At 42.8% G+C, this 19,711-nt stretch overlaps 1 protein-coding gene across 5 annotated transcripts; it reads right to left on the bottom strand.

Annotated features, from left to right (window-relative positions):
* Positions 1-1,776: 1,776 nt before the first annotated feature.
* ubp1 (upstream binding protein 1) lies at positions 1,777-19,497 on the bottom strand. 5 transcript variants are annotated; one of them, XM_005478581.4, is made up of 16 exons: positions 19,181-19,497; positions 14,313-14,464; positions 11,534-11,610; positions 11,338-11,443; positions 11,106-11,212; positions 10,802-10,954; positions 10,606-10,716; positions 7,364-7,471; positions 7,069-7,175; positions 6,924-6,978; positions 5,679-5,772; positions 5,466-5,556; positions 5,175-5,293; positions 4,934-5,076; positions 4,164-4,215; positions 1,777-4,069 (listed from the first exon to the last, which is right to left on the bottom strand). In XM_005478581.4, exons 1-16 carry the CDS (start codon positions 19,249-19,251, stop codon positions 4,032-4,034), a joined length of 1,584 nt encoding a protein of 527 aa, XP_005478638.1. In that variant the 5' UTR covers positions 19,252-19,497; the 3' UTR covers positions 1,777-4,031. The 5 variants fall into 5 exon arrangements, with proteins under 5 accessions (XP_005478638.1, XP_003444097.1, XP_005478639.1 ...); XM_003444049.5 differs by lacking the exon at positions 19,181-19,497 and adding an exon at positions 17,862-18,836; XM_005478582.4 differs by lacking the exons at positions 7,364-7,471; positions 19,181-19,497 and adding an exon at positions 17,862-18,844.
* Between the last annotated feature and the right edge of the window lie 214 nt (positions 19,498-19,711).

The raw sequence follows: 19,711 nt of genomic DNA, 5'->3' as shown, positions 1-19,711 counted from the left end.
GCAGAGAAATCCACAAACAAGCAGCAGCTAAAAGGTGTCATCCAAGGCACGTTTGGATGTTTTCACAAACTGTACAGCTGGACTTTAAAAAAGCACTGAATATTTTACACATTATAAATTATATTTTCTATAATTTCATGTATCCTTTCTTTTGTTTCTTAATTTCTTCTATGTTGTCACCAAAATGGCGAGACAGCTATGTGCAAACACTTGTCAGTAAAGATGATTATGAGGAGAGGCATATCCCCCAGAATGTAGACACCCTGATGTGGGTTTTTGTCTGGTTTGGTAATTAATTTGCACCTGCTATATTCACTCCTCAGTCCAGGTGTGATACAGCCTCTGATAAGAGAATACTAGAGTGACAATTAGCATGATTTTGGGTCCTAAAAATCTGCTTTGAGGGATCACAGGCAGGTGTTTTGTGCTCACAATCTGCTTGATAAATTATGAGTCAATGCAGCGCCTCATTTAATTGTCCTGCAACAAAAGGCCACTGTTCTGCACCGTCACCTTTGTCAGTGTGCAGTGCAACAGGAAAAAAACAAAATAAACAGCTGTTCATTATGTGTCACAGCTGATGTTTTTGCATGTTCACTAACTGAATTTATTGGCTAAAACTAACAAAAAATAATGTGATTGCCTGCATCACTAAAGGAGCACTCCACAAACCTAAAGGAAAACCATGAGTGATGACGAAGAGTCTGATAGATGAGGGTAGGCAGGAGTTTCACTGGACTGTGATGTTTGCAGATGACATTGTGATGTGTGGGGACAGTGGGGAGCGGGTGGATGAGAGCCTGGAGAGCTGTGAAGAGGAATGAAAGTAAGTAGAAGTAAAAGAGAATACACGTGTGTGAATTAAACAGGTGGAACGGAGAAGCTCGGAGGAGCAGAGGATGAAGGTGGACATGGTTAAAAACCTGGGGTCAACCATCCAAAGCAACAGACAGTACACAAGAGAGGTGAAGAAAAGAGTGGAGGAGGGGTGGAGATGATGTCAGAGATGATTTTTGACAGAAGGATATCAGCAGGGGTCAAAGGGAAGGTTTACAAGATGGTAGTGAGACCTGACGTGACGCATGGTTGGAGATGGTGACACCGATAGAGAGAGAGGAGGCTGAGCTGAGATTGTTGAGACTTTAATGTGGGAGTGAGCAGAACAGACAAGATTAGAGATAAGCACATCAGAGAGACCATCGAGTTGAGCCATTTGTGGACAAAGTCGGAGAGACAAGGGTGAAGATGGTTTGGACATGTGCAGAGGAGGGATAGCGGATATACTGGACAAAGGATGTTAAATATGGAGCTGCCAGGCAGGAGTTAAAGAGGAAGACCACAGAGGAGGTTCATGGATGTGGAGGAGGAGGGTTCTTGTGACAGGATGCTGCTTTGGATAAGGTGAGATGGAGGCAGATGATTCACAGTGGTCACCCCTAAAGAAAGCAGCTCAAATTTGCAATTTGCCATTTATCAACATGTGACACCTCAAAAACCTATGAAGTCTGAGTTGTAAGTCATTGACCATCATTTTAATCTTTTTAATGCCTAAACAACAAAATAATTGCCAGAATAGTCAATTAAAAAAAAGGGGGCGTTTATCAAACCTACAGAGAAATACAAATAAAAGAAATTTACCCACTACTTTTTCATCCATTATTTTAATTTCGCAATTTTAGTTTTTGGGTGAAAAAGACAGAAAAAAAAGAAAAAGAAAGGGATGATGTAGGTCTCAAAAACAACATTACAGTTTTAATAATAAAGCAGGACACCAGACAAAGTTATGAAATCATTTATTCCCAGCACGTGGTTGTGTACATCTCCAGCATATGATACTGTGTACATGAGAAGCATCATCATCATCATCAGACATTAGGGCTGTACATCAACAGTGGTCACCTCTCGAGCTCGCACTCTCTTACACACAGTCACACAGACAGTCACGCGGTCAGGCCTTCAGCGGACCAAAACTGCTAATCAAGAGTTCGCCGGACTCGCTCTATTAATGTCTGAGCTGACGACCGCAGCTTTACTGCGCTGCGGTGCTCACGTCCTAAAACACCACAAGAGCTACAGTCCTGGCTCTGGCGTGTGGTGAGACAAAAACTCTTTTTTTTTAGTCTCGACATTCTGTTTTATTTATTTTTTTGTTCTCCTTCTCGGTTAAGAAGAGGGTAGGGGCAGTAGGACTACTCACTACACATCAAGCTTGAATTTTGTGAATTTCTTCAGTGCAGGCTTGGTCTCTAACTTCTGGAAAAAGACAGAGGGGGTTACGGTCACTGACAAAAATTACCATTTCCTACCTTTCCCCATCTTCCACATGCTCTTTACTACATAGCAAGCTAAAACACAGTTTCATTATACCAACAGGAAAAAAGGTTTTTTGTTGTTTTTTTTTTTAAAAACTGACATAATGAAGTCTTTGCAAGAAAAGAAAAATGATACGAGTGCAGACTTAAACACACACACACACACACACACACACACACACACATTCAGACACTGACACGCTCAAGTGTACGCACTTCAAAAATGCTGAAACACCGTGTACCAAAAATGATTAAGTCGACTTAACTGACCCCCCCAGGAGCAGTGAGAGGCTTCCCGTCACTTTTTCAAAGATAAGGGCACTCGAAAGACACGACTTCCTGCGTTCAGCTACATAAAAATACAAGGTGGATGTGGTGCTGTGAAGGTTTTCTGCTCTTCAGAAATAAGACTATTGAAACCAGGAGATAGCGGGTGTTTGGTATTTTTTCCTTGCAAAGCAGATCCTGGAACAGAGGGTTTATTACTTTTGCGCACAAGCAATGCTGCTAAATCTGACTTAATCGTCTCTTAATGCTTCTAAGGTGTCCAGAGTCAGGCAGAAAGAAAAAAAAAAAATGCCTATGAATCTAAAAACCTGTTTGGTCCCCATTATAGGAGGTTTTTGGATAGGCTGACTGTTTTCTTAAGAGGTTTCGTCCTTTTTGTTTTTCCTTCTTGCACACAAACGGCCAAAAGCCCCAGAATCACATGTCTCTGAACGAGTGTTTCAAAGTCAGTACACAAAGCAGAGGAGTCAAAGATGAAGTGTATGTGCTGTGTGTGTGTGAAAATGTGAGTAAAAGATCGCACTATTTTTAAAAAAAACGGAAGAAAGAAAGAAAAAGAGCCAGTATGGCACCAGAAACAAATTCAATGAAAGAAACGGCTGATCCATAAATAAAGCACGAAGTAAAACGAGTAAAAGCTCAGAATAAACGGGACGTGCATCGGGAAAGCTGAGCGTGACGTCGCGTCAGCACAGAGATATGGCTGTAAATCACTGAGGACGACTTCGCGAGACGAGTTAATGAAAGCAGTCCGTCTGACAAAGTCAAAGAAGAACAAAAAACATCTACAAAACGCCCGTTTCTTTCCGGGGTTACCAAGCTCGGCTGATCAATACGTGGTTGGTTAATTAATGGTTTATTAAGACAAACCCATCGAGAATGTTAAACAAGCAGGGCACGGTGGGATTCTCCTTTAAGCGAGTTAGTATGAGATCGCATGCTGTTCAGCAGTACAGGTTACCAAATACTGGCCTAGTGCTGGTTGTGTGCGTTGTGAAGGAAGGGCAACGAGCAATAAGGAAACGCTTTCCTTCTCCTGCCGACCCCCACTCCTCTCCCGGAGCCGCCACCCTCCGATCTCCACACAAAAACCATACAAAAGACAAAAAAATTAAAATAAAATAATAAAATCAAAATACATAGAACATTGCTAACTTTCCCCCCTTTATCCCACATCCCCCCGGTCTCTCTTCTTTGAACTAAATCTCCTTCGTTAATAATGTTTTCAATATGAAACAGTGGACACACCCATGTCAGATTCTAACATTTACATGGCTTTAGCGCAGTCTGTCTGCTTCCCGTCGAGCTATCGCTTAGAGAGACAGGGAGGAAGAAGAGGGAAAGAGTAGAGGCAGGCAGAGGGATGGACAGAGGGAGGCTTCAGCTCCAAAACAGAGGGTGGAGAATTAGTGATGCCATCTGTCCTCCTCACTACTTCAAGATTAGATGGAGTCCTTCGCCCGACTCATCTGCAGAGAGGGGGAAAAGTGAAGGGAGACATTACATCCTTGTCAAACAGCGATCTAGGTTGTGGCTTTCTATCTGTTAGCGTAGACTGCTGACCTTTGACAGTGCTGATTAAAAAACAGCTCTCGTCAGGGAAGTTGTAAACCATCTGTGGGAGAGAAATACAAAAAAAAAACAAAAAAAAAAAACAGGGTGAAGCGCTGGAGCCCATGAAACATTCTCAGCAGGTTAAAGGTTTGTTTCGGTAGCACACAGGTCTGACTTTGAAGAGCGACACAGTGTGTGTGTGACACACAAAGAGCCCATAAACAACATGCAAATAAGAGACACGGTGATGGCGCCGGTTATTCCTCTGTAAGCTGTGAGTGTCTGTAGCTCAGGGGGCGGAGCAGGTCATCGATAACTGAAGGGTTGGTGGTTCACTCCTCGGATCAACACAGGTATTTTTTCACTTGTTAGGCAAATGTGTAAACCACGACACGAAACCAGACCTCAAACCCACAACTTCTATGGTGCCCTATTTCTGAGCACGGTGTTGCTGAGTGAAAAGGACGTCACCATGTCCACTAAAGCACACAGTGAGGCACTTTCCTGTTTATGGGAGGTAGAGTGGGTCTTCTCTGAGTATCCTTGAACCCCAAATTTCCCCTGAAGCATCAGTCAGGGTGTGTGTGTGATTGTTAGAAAGTACTTAAAGCAGAGGCTAAAAGCATGTGTGTGTGAATGCTCTCGGTGCAATGGTACCAGCCCACTTACCATTTATTCCACTGTTTTTTTTAATAAAAAAAACCTTCCACTTCACGAGTCATTCAGGGCCATGAATGTGACACTCAAAATATAAGGAGTGTGTGTGTGTGTGTGTGTACCTGGTCACTTAGCAGGATGTGTATGCCTGTAGGACCCTGTCGGTACACCTGGTTGATCGTTCCCAGTGGAATGCTGCACACGCACGCCATCTTGCGGATGAGTTCTGCAGCTGTGAGCTCCTCTAGATACAGAGCATGGTACACTGCACAGAAACACACCAGACCGGTTTCACAGTCATGATAATAATCACAGACGGCATTTGGTCCCTGATTAATATCAGCAGCATCTGTTCGTCTTTACCGTGTAAACCAGAGGAGAGACAGTGTTCTCCATTTTCGTTAGTGCTGTGTCTGTCCAGCAGGGGGCTCTCTTGAAGGGACTCCTTACAGACATATACTGTCAGCCTGGGACGCACTGACCTGCATACACAGAAAACAGCATGGGTGTGGTGTATACCAGAGCCTGGAGCTGGCATGATGGGAGATAACTCGCTGTGTTTTTGTTGTGGGTGACATCATGTTATCTCTCTCTCTCTAACTGTTTGTTTTTTTTTTCTTCACCAGAAGAAGCAGCCACTCACATGTGACCTACCTGGATTTGAGTGCATTGAAGAGCCTGATCCCATCTGCTGGCCCACAAATCTGGACTAGATCGTCCCGGGTTAGCTTTAACAAATCAGAACCTAAAAACAAATAATTAAAAAAAAGGAAGCACATCCAGTTACTTGTAATGCACGTGCTCGTCTTACAACATCATGAGCATGCCTGACCACATTGTGTGTGCTGACAATCTGCCTGTGCATACCTGAGAAGTTAGAGAAGAGCCGTGTGTAGGAGCTGAAGCGATTTTTCAGCAGCCACTTCTGTGTGTCCTGTATGGAGGCAGTGGGGCTCAACTGCTGTAACGAGGCGCAAACAGGGGGTCGACACATTAATACAACTCAGCTAAACCATATTTGGATTAAAACTAAGGGCACTAAAGCCTCTTTTCCACTAGAACCTACTCAGCTCGACTCAACTTTTAGGGTTTTTTATTAGGTGGTAGTACCTGGTACCAAAAATATGACGCCAACAGACTGCATGTCACTGATCGGCACGGGAGTGACATCACTGGAGGACTCATGAGCGATGCCATTTTTGAAAGCAGGAAACGGGGGAAATGGCGACACGTGATGCGGTGCAGACATTTACCATCAGTTTAGCAACATGTATACCAACGCCTCAATGTCCTCCATTGTTGTGTAGCGTTTGTGTCGCAAACAAATGACGTCACAGGAGTTAAGAACCACCTCGCTATAACAACCCCACCCACACTGAGCTTTACTGACTTGCAACAGAAAATGACCAAAACTGAGTAAAGTTGAATCGAGCAGGTGCTAGTGGAAAAGAAACTTAAGACAATTTTAAATAAAACACAAAGAGTGGAAAAAAAGTCATGGATTTAAACTCAACTGAAGAGTGGAGGTGAGACATTCGTCAGTCACCTATACCATTTTCTCCTCTCTGTAACTGAAAACACTATATTTCACATTACAGAGATATAACGGCAGATAAATGGGAAGAAATATGCTTCAAATGTTCGAATGCAACTCAAATTCATGGAGAGAATTCAAATGAAAAGTAATAACAGCAGAAAAAGTTATCTAAATAAGGGATCTAAATATCTGCTGGAATAAATGTTGCTGCTCATCAGAAACAAACATGGATTTAACCACAGCAGCAGTCAGTACTGCGATTGTGTCACTTACTGAAACGCAATAAAATCTTAACCCTGTGTCATGGAGGGAGGAAAATGTATCATGTGACACGGCATCAGATGTTCTTCACAGCAGACGTTTTCATTTGTGATTTCAGGTACAAAACAAATGTTACTAAAACCATTAACAGCGCCTCTGCACTGTTCAGCCGAGTCATTACAGCCCGACAGTGACTCAGCACACTCGGCAAAGCAATCAATTACGTTATCATCTACACCTGAGCCTCTCTTACACCTCTCGCAAACACCTTTAACTTTCTATCTGTTCGTGCAGCTGTGTCACTTTTCACTAACCTCCGAGTTGACATGGCTGCCAGGGTCTGCCTGGTGATTGGGTGAGGACGAGTCGCTGGAAAACAGAGATGTTGATTTAGGACCAGTATACACTTTACCTAAAAATCAGAAAGCTCTCTCACTCACACACACACGTTCAAGGTACCTGTCCAGTACTGAGGAGGTCGTGTAGGTCGACAGTGGGGTGGAGGCGAAGGAGAGAGTAGCTGCCTGGTTGGTGCTGGTGTAGGCGTTGTCTGGCCAAGGAGAGCACTGTGGAAAGACGCACTTATTGACTTGTGTGAAGGAAATTTAGCTCCATCTAGCCTAAAGTCAAGTTCAGTACAACATCCCCTAAACAGCAACTGAGGGCCTCACTCAACAAGGGGTCCTAAAAAAGGTGGCAGACAGTGTGTGGAGTGATTAAGAGGAGGAAGAGGAGAGCAGAGCAGGATGCTTACACTGCCTCTTTTGGCCAAGGAGTCGCCACAATCAGCGGGAAGTGTCCGCTTGCTGGACTTTTTCAGCTCATGGTCGCCCGCATCCTCTATGATGGGCTCAAGCCTTGTCTACATACAGACACACAGCAGAGATTAGCCAGCCAGCCAGCGGTTATCACACAAACAACTAAAACCTCCAACTCGGTATGTGGGGAACAGATACAGAGGTGTAATTATCACCGTAATTATAGTCCAATAATAACATTTGAGCGCATTTTAAAACAGTCTGAGGAGAGTTTCACCCTCACCCACCAAACATCTCCACTTATATCACTGAAATATGTAAACACCCTTATGAATATAACAAAAACATATTAGTGTTGTCACAGAAAAGGAGCAGAGACACCATTTCACAAAATAAATGTAATATATTTGATAAAAGGCAATTCTTTGGACTTCATTACTAACTGATTTTAATATAAGCCGCAAAAGATTCAAACTGTTTTTTGAAAACCATTTTCCTCTAAGCAAGAAGTTATGTCACTGCAACAACAGTGAAAATGAATTAAAAGCTGGGTCTCTGATAAAAGGTGCAGAGCATGATTGATGCTAATAAATAAAGGCTGGCCACCCCTTACTGGTGGAAGAAACAGACCCGTCTGGCTGTTGGGGAAGTTACAGACCGATGCAACAAAGCTAACGAATGTCGGCTAAAATGTGACGCATGTTCTGATATAAACCCTCCCACAGGCTGGCGATCTTTGGGGAGGAACCCCACCTCTCCCACAATGTCAGCTGGGAAGGAGTCCAGACCCCAAAACCCTGAACTGGATGAGGGGTTAAGAAAACTGATGTTCTGACATAAGTGGTTTTATGTTCGTTATGTTTACAGTTCGTCCATGCTATGCTTTATGACTCAGTCACACTACCGTAAAAATAGAACGACATCCTTTTTTTGACTGGGAAAACTTTCAGCGATCGGCCGGTGATTCTTTTACCAACAATACCAACGAAGGCCGACTGTCTGACATCCTCGACCTCTGGGTGACTTTTTGTTTGCAAAGTGATTGAATGGGAGGTAACCTGTCTCCAAACAATCACGGTCTGACTCAAGACTGACTGTCATAGACTGTGGTCTAATTTATAGGCACACCTCGTCTGTGATGCATCTCTTTGCAATAGTGGCTGTTTTCTGGTTATATTCTTGTTTAAAAGCGAGGTTGCTGAGCACCTGTACTGTTGTCAAATTGCCGTCTTGCAGCAACTACGCCATCACTTGTGAAGGAATCTCTGTTTCAGCTGTATGAAGTTCTGACTGGACTGTGAATATAAGAAATTAATGTGAATGTCTATGGAGGTAGATGACCATTTCATCACCAACAAATTGTGCATAATTTCCAACTTAACCTGGGTCAATTTTAAACTGAAAACAGAAAGTTGCTTTGAAGACACCAACTGACTGCAACTGGTTGCACACCTCGTACCAGTCTTCAAAGCAACTATTTTAAAGGCAACGAAGTCACTTAGCTTATTGCAATTGCAGTAATTTTGGTTGCGCTGCATTCTCAGACCCGTTTTCTCTAGTGTGACCATAGCAGTATTTAGTAAAGCTGTGACACCAAGAGTGCAGTGTGTAGCTGGTTTGATGACCATCTGTGTGAGTGATGTTTAAGGGGAGGGGGATATGAGAAGACCCTGGAAAATCTCACTTATATAATAAGTAAGACAGCAACTTAAACAGAACAAATCCCTTTTGTCACATTAACACAACTATTTAGTCAAGACCAGCTATTCCCAAACGTCACACCTCTGCAGCTTCATTTGAAATATAAACATTTTCAGTGGCACGCCCAAAACTTCAGTAAAAACGCCCAACTGATGATCACACATGCCTAACTAAACATTTCCTTTGCCTTTTCATTAATTCATGCTCCAGTGATGAACTTGTTGAACCTGATCTTCTATCAGCAGCTTTAGTTTCCAAATTAAAATCTTTACAATTAGTGACGAGAAAAGGTTCAGGATCCAAAAAGCCCAGAAATTAAGAATAACAATAAATAATGGCCATTTTAAAATGAATTACAAAACCCAAGTCAAAACAAGATTTTAATATAGAAACACATTTGATTTTAAAATGACTCTAAAAAGATTTAATCCTACTGAATCCAATAAGAAATAAACCAAAAGTTTATTAGTTGGTTATAAAATAGAAATATGTTTCTCATCCTGTAGGATTTAGTCACATAAACACTCCACAGATTAAAATGATACAGTCCCATCCATTTACATTTCTAATATAGGAGAATTAAGAATATCAGTTAACTTAATTTTCACTGGGAGCGAGCAGGAGGGAGTACATCGAAGGAACAGCTCAGGCTGAGCAGTGTAGAGACAACATTAGAGAGCCAAGATCGCCTGAACGTGTGCAGGAGGGATACTGGGCACACTGGACCTGCTGTGGCCCATTCAGACCCCACAGGGGGTTGCAGCCCAACATTAGGAATCATTGGTCTAGACAAACAGTTGAGCTGACAACAAAAGTCTGTTCAGTATCTGAGAATATATGGTAAATCCACACAAAGTGACACAAAATCCAGTTTAGTTATGTGCTGCTAGTCGACTAGATGATAACTGGGCACAGAAATACTAACCAGTTACTGTTTCACAGCAGCAACGTGCCTCTGAGTTGGTGAACTTGTTATAAACAAATGAGGCTGAAAGAAGGAAAGATGACAGCCGTGTGAACAGACACGGCTCTCCTAACATTAAACACACCTGGCAAACTAATGTGACATCAAATCTGTGCCACTGCACGGCGCAAAGTGCCAAACATTTCTGTGACACTGATGGTCTCAAATGAGTTTTTTATTTTTAAAAAAAGAACCCCTCCCCCCACATAAATCAAAGGAGGGTTTTTATTTTGGGGCTCAACACGATCATCGTATTTTTGATGATCTGAGGTTTTACCACGCAGTAACTGATTGTTTCAGAGTAAGTGGCACTTATACACTTGAATGTGAGAAACAGTAAGAAACCACAGCCAAGGAATTAAGAGGATTATATGACTTCAGCAGCTTTCTGAATAAAGTTATTGCTGTTCGTTAGTTCTTAAATCCAAAGCATTGTACTTTTCAGACTGGTTGGCAGTGATGGAGTCTTTTGTATTATGAACGAGAACTGAACCTGGAAGCTTGTTAGTATTATAAGCTAGTTAGTGCTAAAGTCACATAAAGCCTAGGAGTTCACAGCAGCCCTGTACCGACCTCTGACAGGATAGTGGTATCATAAGAAGGCTGGTACTTTTCCTTCTCTTGAGCTGTGCGTTTCTCCATCTTCTCCCTGTCAGTCTTTTGCTTGCGATCTGCCCCCTTTGGCTAAACAGGAAGCAGAGAAGAAGAGATGTAACTGGTGAGTGCTGGCACAGTTTCAAACGTGCCCTGTTTAAGACTGAGTGAGCACCTTGAAGACTTTAATTTGGCAGGAGGCAGAGTGGAGGTGCTCCGTGTAGTCTCCGCTGTCTCCGAGGGCAAACGTGTCGAACTGGATCCTGAAGGGGACGCCCTTCTCTCCGCCGTGCTTCCTGGGAGTGAACTCTGTGCTAATGCAGTGCACCTGCAGACGGCGGGTAGACGCGATGAAGTCAAACCGTGTTTGATGTGGAAATTCAGCAGCACCCTGAGTAGGTGGCTCGAAGAGAGAGGATGTATGTGTGTGTGTGTCTCTCTGTGGTTTGAATGAGTGTCAGAGGATGTCTGAGTGTTACCTGCACAAACACAGAAGTTCTTTTGTTCAAGTCCCACAGAAACTCTGCAGCATTCAGCTGGGAGGGGTGAGTCTTTGGCTCCACAATGCCCACTGACATGGGGATATCTGAGACACACACACACACACACACACACACACACACACACACACACACACAGAAATATTTGAGTTACAAATCACACACATGACCGGGACAGTCTAAGCAAACATTTCTCGGCAGGCATCTTTACCGATGTCAAGGAGACGGTCGCCAGGACGGTTCCACTTCCATCCCTCCAGCTGCTGGTGCTCTGTGTACTGCAGCCGACGGTCGTGAAACACCACTCGCACTATGCTCTACACACACAGACACACACATTAGATATAATGTGTACCGTTTACAGACACAGATGCATGATTGCCCACGAGCTGTGAGGATCCTCTCACCTTCACCATCTTGTTGTTGAGCTCCGGTAACTCCCCTGGCTTCCTGTTGTCCAACATACGCACCTCATAAGACTGGCCTGAGTGAGAGTAGATGAACATTAAAAAAACAACAACAAAAAAAGAAAGATTTAACAAGGAACAGTGAGCGTATACATATATTTGAATTTTACACACTTAATAAAAAGCTACAGGCTCGTTATTATCGTTTTAAATTTATGAATGACACTGCAGGAATGGTTCCTCTGATGAAACACTCAACAATACTGGGATTTAATGGCACTAAAACTCTGACTCACACTTGTATTTCCTCATGTTTGGATTACTTATTACAACTTCTGATTATTTTATTGTCAGTATTATATATTGTTGATGTTATCACATTTATAGGTCCTTTTTAAAACAAAAAAACAAAAAACCCAAAACGTTCTTTTAGTAATTTGTTTTAGTTTAACTTCCGACTCCTGCCTGTTTAGTCACACATGACTGTGTTTTATTGCACTTTGTGTAAAGAACTTTGAAATGCTAGTAGTGATAAGTGCTATGCAAACAAAACAGTTATCATAAATCCTGGACTCTCTCACTGGTCTGCCTATCGACTCTGTAGTTACAGAGTTTAACCTTATCAAACTTCCAGGAACAAAGACTAAAAACACAAAAAAGTAGATACAGAATCCTCTCAGTGCTGCTGTGGAGACAACTTGCATTTTATACTCTTTAAATGATCACACCTGAAGGAAAATTTGCCTTTTAATTCTTGATTGAAGTTTTTTTTTAAAATCACCCCAGCATAGAGCTGGGTGATATAAGATTTTTTCATACCACGATATGTTTTTTTTTTCATTTCAGGCGATAACGATATATATCACGATATAAGCCAAATAACTATATTTGAAATAATCAGCAGCTTGTTTTGATTTAAATATTTATTTCCCATAATAAGTTCAACAGGGTAGATGTACTTAAGGAACATGAGACTTTTTCAGACACAAAGGGCAGCCGCTAAAGCGTTTAAGTTCCAAAATAGAACAAACAAAAAAGACTACTAAATTGTCAATTCCACTTAGAAACAAAATATTAATTCTAAAAAAATAAATCTTAGTTTGTTTTACAGAAGAACAGACAAAATTGACTAACTTTTGTCAATATCAAATAAACTGAGAACTAAAAGGAAATTCTCAATCTCTCCTTGTTGTATAGCTTAGCTTTTCAAACAGTTTTAACAGTTACTTTAGTCTGACAAAAACCGAATGATGAATTAGCGCTTTCAGTCAGAGATTGAGCATGCACCGGTTTATTGTACTTCCAGACTTGCTTTCGGCACAATTTACAGTGCGTGCTACTCTGTTTTTTTGTCAGACTTGAAATAGCTGAAATACCTTCACACTAGAAACTTCTATGGCCTTTCCGTTCGACAATCTCTCCGGCATTGGAACCATCATCCGTTTTCTCTTCGATAACCTTCGGTCACGCTGTCGGTTGATTTTTCTCTAGTCGGCAAACTCATTTCCTCCATTACCCGGGCGGCACGGCGGCTGGCTGCTTCCCAAACAAATACACACGTGCGGCTTGGCACTTGTGCTGTACCTAACAAGTCACGTGACGTGACGCTGCGGCTGTGATTGGTTCGGCTCTGCGCTACTTAATTTGGATTGGCTGTTCTTTTTTTTCTTTTTTTTTTTTTAAGAGCGCAAGACAGATGAGGCCTATCGCAATAGTTTAATTTTTCTATCGAGAAAAAGTTATTTCGCAATACATATCGTTATCGTTCTATCGCCCAGCTCTACCCCAGCATGGTATAAAGTTGTGTCACTGCTGCAGTGGTTTATCTTTCAGTTTGTATGAAACAGACTAAAGACACATGCATGCCCAAATAAACCGTCTTTCCTAAAAAATGAGCACAAATGCTCACACTGTACAGGCTGACCTGTGAAGATACAGCTCAGGTATTTTGTTTATCCATGCTCACTCCAGATGAATTACATGCAGTTTAATCCAGTTTTATTTATGTAACACAACTTCACACCAACAGTCACCTCAAGGTACTTTCTATTACTACAATATGAGCAATATAAACCCCAACAATCAGAAAATACCCGACCCTGCTCTCTATCAAACTCCTTCACAGGCTTTATTATGATATTTTATTGTTATATGCACAGCAAAAACAGATGTTTAGACCATATGATGAATTTCTTACTTTGCTGGTTTTGTTTTCATACAAAACAATTCTAATAAAAAAGTAAGTTAAAAATGCAAGATTTACAAGTTAAAGTAAACATTACTGAGTTGGACAGATAATCATTATTATTGCACTGAAAAAGTAACAGTCAGTGGGGGTAATGGAGTGTTTGGAAGGAAGTACAGTGTTACACAAAACAAAACAACTTTTTCCAAGAAAAACCACAAAATCTCGCTTGTATGACCAAACCACCGTAAAACGAGGCCCCTGAGCGGTGTTTAAATAAATAAATAAAAACTGTGTGTATTGATATGTTAAATAACCTGGAATAATAACTTCTTGTTATGCATTCAACGTGCATTACAATACATTTCAGCAATAGGCAGATCTTAGTGTGTCACATAGAGGCCACACAAGGCCGGCATTCACATCAGTAAGAGTTTCATTTTACAGTGATCCCACTGAAATGCATTAAATTAATGCGGTCATTATTTATTGATGTTGGATTGGTGACAGGCAGCCATGCAACACAAACTGGGTCGTGTAAAACCGGGTCAACAACCCCCCTCCCAAAATCACCTGCCTTTCTTTAGGTCTCACCTTGGTTTAGGTATGTGAGCGTTTCATCATGCAGCTTGACAGCGGGCGAGGTGGCGGCGCACAGCACATACTGGAATGGGGGATTTTTGGTCTCATTTTCAGGAGGGAGGCTGGAGTCCTCCTGCTTAAAGATTGGCAGAGCCAGCACATCACTAGGAGGGGGCAGAGAGAGACAAGCAAGTCAGCGAGGGAAAAAACAAAAACAAAAAAACAATACAAGAACAGTTGTGAGCGACAAGTTTCCCATTAGGAGCTGATTTGGGGTATTTTCCTTGGCACTGGCCTCAATATTTTTCAACTAGCTTTTGTCTCAAAGTTAGTTAAAGCTTTTACTGAATCTCCAGCACCATGTGAGCTCCATCCTGATGACAACATAATCACTGTGACCTTCCTGAAGGTAAAGGAAACCGTGTATTTATTCATCAGTACTGGACGACCTTCTCTCAAATGTTTGTGCGATTTAAACTCTCTCACTTCACTCTTGATATGTCACTTTCAGTTGGGCAATATTTCCCTGTCACAGTGTGGAATAATTCAATGGATCACCTTTTTTTAGAATAAGTGACGAAGACTTTCCATCGATCAAACTGTCTCTCTAATTATGTATGCATGAGTCCGCAGGAGGATAAATGAACAGAAACACCCAGAGATAGCCTGAGCTGCTGACATATACCATCTCTCACGCTTGGCAGCCACTCTAGACAACGTTCCCATACTTGGCTCACCCTGACAAATGCTGTGGGAGTGTCAATGAGGGCACAGAGAAGCGTGAGGAGTGTGTGCATGTGCAAAAAAAGAAGTTCTATCTGTGCAAAGATATGTAGATCAGGGCGTCTCATTACCTGGAAAACTAATCTGGAGCCAAACTAAAACCTACTTGCCAAATTTCAAATAATTCCTGCAGCACCTTCCTCAAAACAACAAAGTCTTTCAAACAGCTGCCTGCCAGATTTATCCTGCCCTGTATCGTTTTCTCTCAATCACTTGCCGGTGTGTTTTCTCTGCAGAGCGAGCCCAGGCAGTACCAACACGGGTGCCACAGCCCAGCTGAACCATGCTGCCCACGAAAACTACATCTGCTTCCTGAAATCTGAGGAGCTCGTTCCACTGAATAACACCGAGACATTCTGTTCCCATCGGCTGCTGACTCCAAACACACCCACGACCCACCCCTGCACCACAGACAGACAGCACTATGTCTGAAGCAGAAACCAATAATGTCAATGCATACCATCCCCTGAATACCAGTAATCTTGCTTACACACATAAGCGACAGGCACACACCTACGTCATGCTCAGATAAACGCACGCTAAAAGCAGACGGATGCAGATAAGGCACATGTACGGCCTCGGCGGGCTTGCCTTCATCATGCAAATATCACGACCTCCCATTAACCTTTACATAACAGTGCACGCATACTAACAATTACTAACTGAACAGGTGGTTTATAACAAAACCACCTGTTAAGCATTAGGAATTTATTTATTACCCCCCCCCAAAAAAATGGAAAATCCAATGACTAATGACCAACAAGTGTCAACCTTTCCTGTACTGGTACTGTGACAGTTCACACCATCATTCAGCTGCTTCCCCAGAGAGGTTCTCGTCCCCTTGTCGGATGCACTATGACAGCACAGTTGCAGGAAATGCACATGCATCCTCTGCAGACAGATTATTCTCAAGTAGTGCTGCCCAGCCAGTGTAATTATGCACTATCAGCATAAATGCCAGAATAACCTGACTAACCAGAGACCAGGGAAAAACTGGCTTGTTATTATATTAAAACCAGCACTATGAAGATAACATTTGTTACTAGACTGCATGTTTATTGGCCTCTGCGTGTACAGGCAGGTGAGATATTTTGGCAAAAACCAACACAATGTGTTTAAATAAGGGGTTGGGCCAGTAATACCTGAAAACCTCCACCACACGCTGGCATTCATCTTACAGCTCTCTGGAAATCTACTGCAGGGGTGAATGCCAATCTTCCAAAAGACACTCCCTTATTTGGTCTGTTGATGGTGGTCTTTGGTACAAGAAAGCACAGACATTTCAACTGGACTAAGATCAGATGAGTGTAAAGGCTATACGACTGCCATAAGCTGTGGGTCATTGTCGAAAACTAACTCTGCATTGATCTGAAGAAACATCTCCCTCTAATAAAAAAAAAAAAAAAAAAAGGGTCCAAATTAGGAACCTCAGATTTACCTCACAACATCTCAGAGTCACCAGACTCCCAACAGTTCAATCCAAGTTTGCTACTGGTAAAACACCACTAAAAAAGATGTAGTATGCTTATAGACTGCCTGTGTGGTGAAACAGTTTTAGGATAAATATAACCATGCAATGAGAAATAAATTAATAAATACATTTTAGATTTCCAATACTATTGGAGTCACAGGCCAGGATTCTCTGCATTTCTTCTGCATAGTGACAAAGAGGCTGTGTTTGCAACTAGAGCTGGGTATTATGTGAAAATGTTCTGGGAAAATCCAAACAAGTATAAACTAAATGAACATGGGATGACAACAATGTTGAAAAAAAATGGACGATTTAAAAAATAAATAAAAAATATAATAATTATTATTTTATATAAAATTCCAAATAGCCATAGTCAAGGCTGCTACCACTTGATACTAATGGTCACCACTAAAAATAACAGTGCTCATACAAGTCAAAACAATGCTAAACTTTCTAGACTTCAGTATGTTTAAACAGGCACAGTAACCTAAGTTTAGTATGATGGCCCCCACAAACAAATGGGCCAAACATGATGGTGTGCTAGTGTAAAAAGATACATTAAACTAAGTGTATTTACAGTGACTAAACTGCTGCTACATTTTCTGAGAAAAATCATTCGGAAGGATGTGAAAAGGCATAAAAATATGAGTTTCAAAAGTGTCAAACGGAGTTAAAATATTCAGACTAAAAACACATGATCATGGATCACTGCTTAGAGAGGTCAGGAGCAGGTAAACAGAAAGAAATACTGGCTTCAATTATAAAAGATGAGGTGCATATATGTCCTGGATTGAGGGAGGAGAAAATGCTTGAGCATTTTCATTTATAACCTAGAACAGTTCCATTAAAAAGAGTCTAAATTCAGTCCCATCTGCCTAGACATGTGCAGCCGCTTGTTTTCACATAACCCTGATTATGAGAAACAAAGCCACAGACCTGCTCTTAAAACCAAAACAGTGTCTTCCTGACTTCCTGGGTGTAACAAAAACTTTACTCATCTCCTGGCAGCGCACGCGTGTATTGAGAAACAGTGCAGACTGATAAAAAAACACATCTTTGTCCCTGGTAGTATGACACGTGTCCCCTTCCCTGCCTTTGTGTGTGTTTAGAGAAATTAATCTTCATCCCTGATCGTGGCACCCTGCAGTGACTGCTCAAGTCCAAATCCCAAAACAAAGAGAAACCATAACACCCAGCACAAAGGGAGTAACACACCCAGGGGGGCTGTAATGTTAACACTCAGAGAGCTGTTCTTGCCAACGACCCACTGAAGCTGGGACTGGCATGTTGACTTCAGTCTCTCTAACCTCATGCTGTAGGCTCCAGCGCCCAGCTCCTGCCCGATGCCGGACAGGCTGGCGTCGAAGTCGTGAACCAGCCCCGACTCGATCGTGGCGTCGTCCATCTTCAGCACCCAGGCCATCGGCCCCAGCTCCTTGTCCTCGGCTTCTACTCGGATGGCCGCCAGCTTGCTTCAGGTACGAGAGGTCGGCTTATAGAGGAAGTGAGCTCTGCAGCTTCTGAATGACACCCGTGAGAGGAAAGTTATGCTGCTAGCCCGCTAGCCGCTCCCTGGCAAGCTGGGCAGGCGAACCGGTAGCTTTCCACAGAGACTGGATGCATTGCCATATCTCCACTCGAGTTCTGAGAGTTTATTTTCGCACAAAGGGGTGCTCCAAGACAGGCAGACTGCCCGAAAGTAACCTAGAACGCACTCAGCGAGTAAATAGTTAGTCGTGACTGAAGATCCGAGCTGATTGTCAGCATGCTAATGTTAGCTAACAGCTAGCTTTGAAAAGGAAGCTTAAGCAAGCTAGCCTGAATTCAGCAGCGCCTTTGTTGCTTCAAGTATCGAGTCTTCATACAGTCCGACTGACGTTTGTTCAGCAGAACGACACAAGCAGAGGGAGGAAAAAATATCGTTTTAATCCACACACCGCATCCCACGCAGCGCCCCGCACCAGCTGTTGCTACCGAGCTATGAAGCTAACTAGCATCAACTTCACTTGCTTTCAGCTACGTCCGGTGACCTAAGAGCGGCTCTCCTCTGGCGCTCCCTCTACCATCCCACTCCGCGCTCCTCTTCTCATCGCGGGGCTGGAATCACCGCCGGGGCTCCTTATTTTTAACACGCAGTCCGTTAACCATCCAAAATGAAGCGTTTGACACAAAACCGAGCATCAACATGGCTCCCTCAGCACACAGACTGTCGGTCTCTGTAGCCCGCAGGGCTGCCACCACCAGCCTCGGGAAGGATGCCAAAGACTGCGTCCAGCCAATCAGAGGCCGCCCTCTGTGCCCAGCGCAGAATTATTAGCCAATCAGCAACCTTCGAGCTTCCGTCATTGTGTCCAACTGTAGTTGCGCTCTGCCTCCCTGAAACTATAACACATATCTACAAAAAGTCGTTACTGTCAACAAATATGAACCCTGTGGGCATGCAAACACCCCTCAGTGTCACGTAAAAATAATGTTATATCTCTGATGCAAATACAGCGACAGGGTGCTGACCTTTTCACTGAGAGTTATTTATTAACAGGTATTGTTGTTGTAGCTCCAAACACCCACACTGTGAGGATATAAACTAAACCAAACATTTACATTTGAGGTGTGCATGAGCGGATACCTCGTATAGCCGCTGTTCTGTCTCTGTAGGGGGGCTCGGAAGTTTTCAGTGTACGGCTGCCAGAACAACATCGCGTCTCATCAGCCCTCTCCTCACTTCTCCTGCACATAAACACCACTCGGCCCGGTTCCGACGACGAGGTCCAAACGGGAGGTCAGCGTTTCATTCATGTCAGTGTCGAGCAAGAAGAAGAGTCCAGTCCACAGAAGATGGCTGCAGACCTTTTGCACTCTCTGGTCAATAATTACGCACCGCTCGGACCCTGGACGTGGCGCACTCTCAAGTCTGTCGATAGACAAGTTTTTCGGAGTGGGGCACACACGCTATTTTGGCCCTGAAAGGCGGGTGGGAGGGGTGGGGGAGGGGAGGCCCGCCTCATGACTTAAAGTCCTTCTGTCTGACTCAGGAAATTCAGAATATGGACGTAAACACACGACAGTCAACACCAAATATGCAAACATCAAAAACACAACGCAGTGATTACTTGTCTAACATGGAGAGAACTAAAATTCATGTTGCACACCATTAAAA

Source organism: Oreochromis niloticus, linkage group LG22 (genome assembly GCF_001858045.2).
Source record: "Oreochromis niloticus isolate F11D_XX linkage group LG22, O_niloticus_UMD_NMBU, whole genome shotgun sequence".
Taxonomy (NCBI): domain Eukaryota; kingdom Metazoa; phylum Chordata; class Actinopteri; order Cichliformes; family Cichlidae; genus Oreochromis; species Oreochromis niloticus.
Note: the sequence above shows the minus strand (reverse complement) of the source record. Positions and strands in the feature narration are given on the sequence as shown.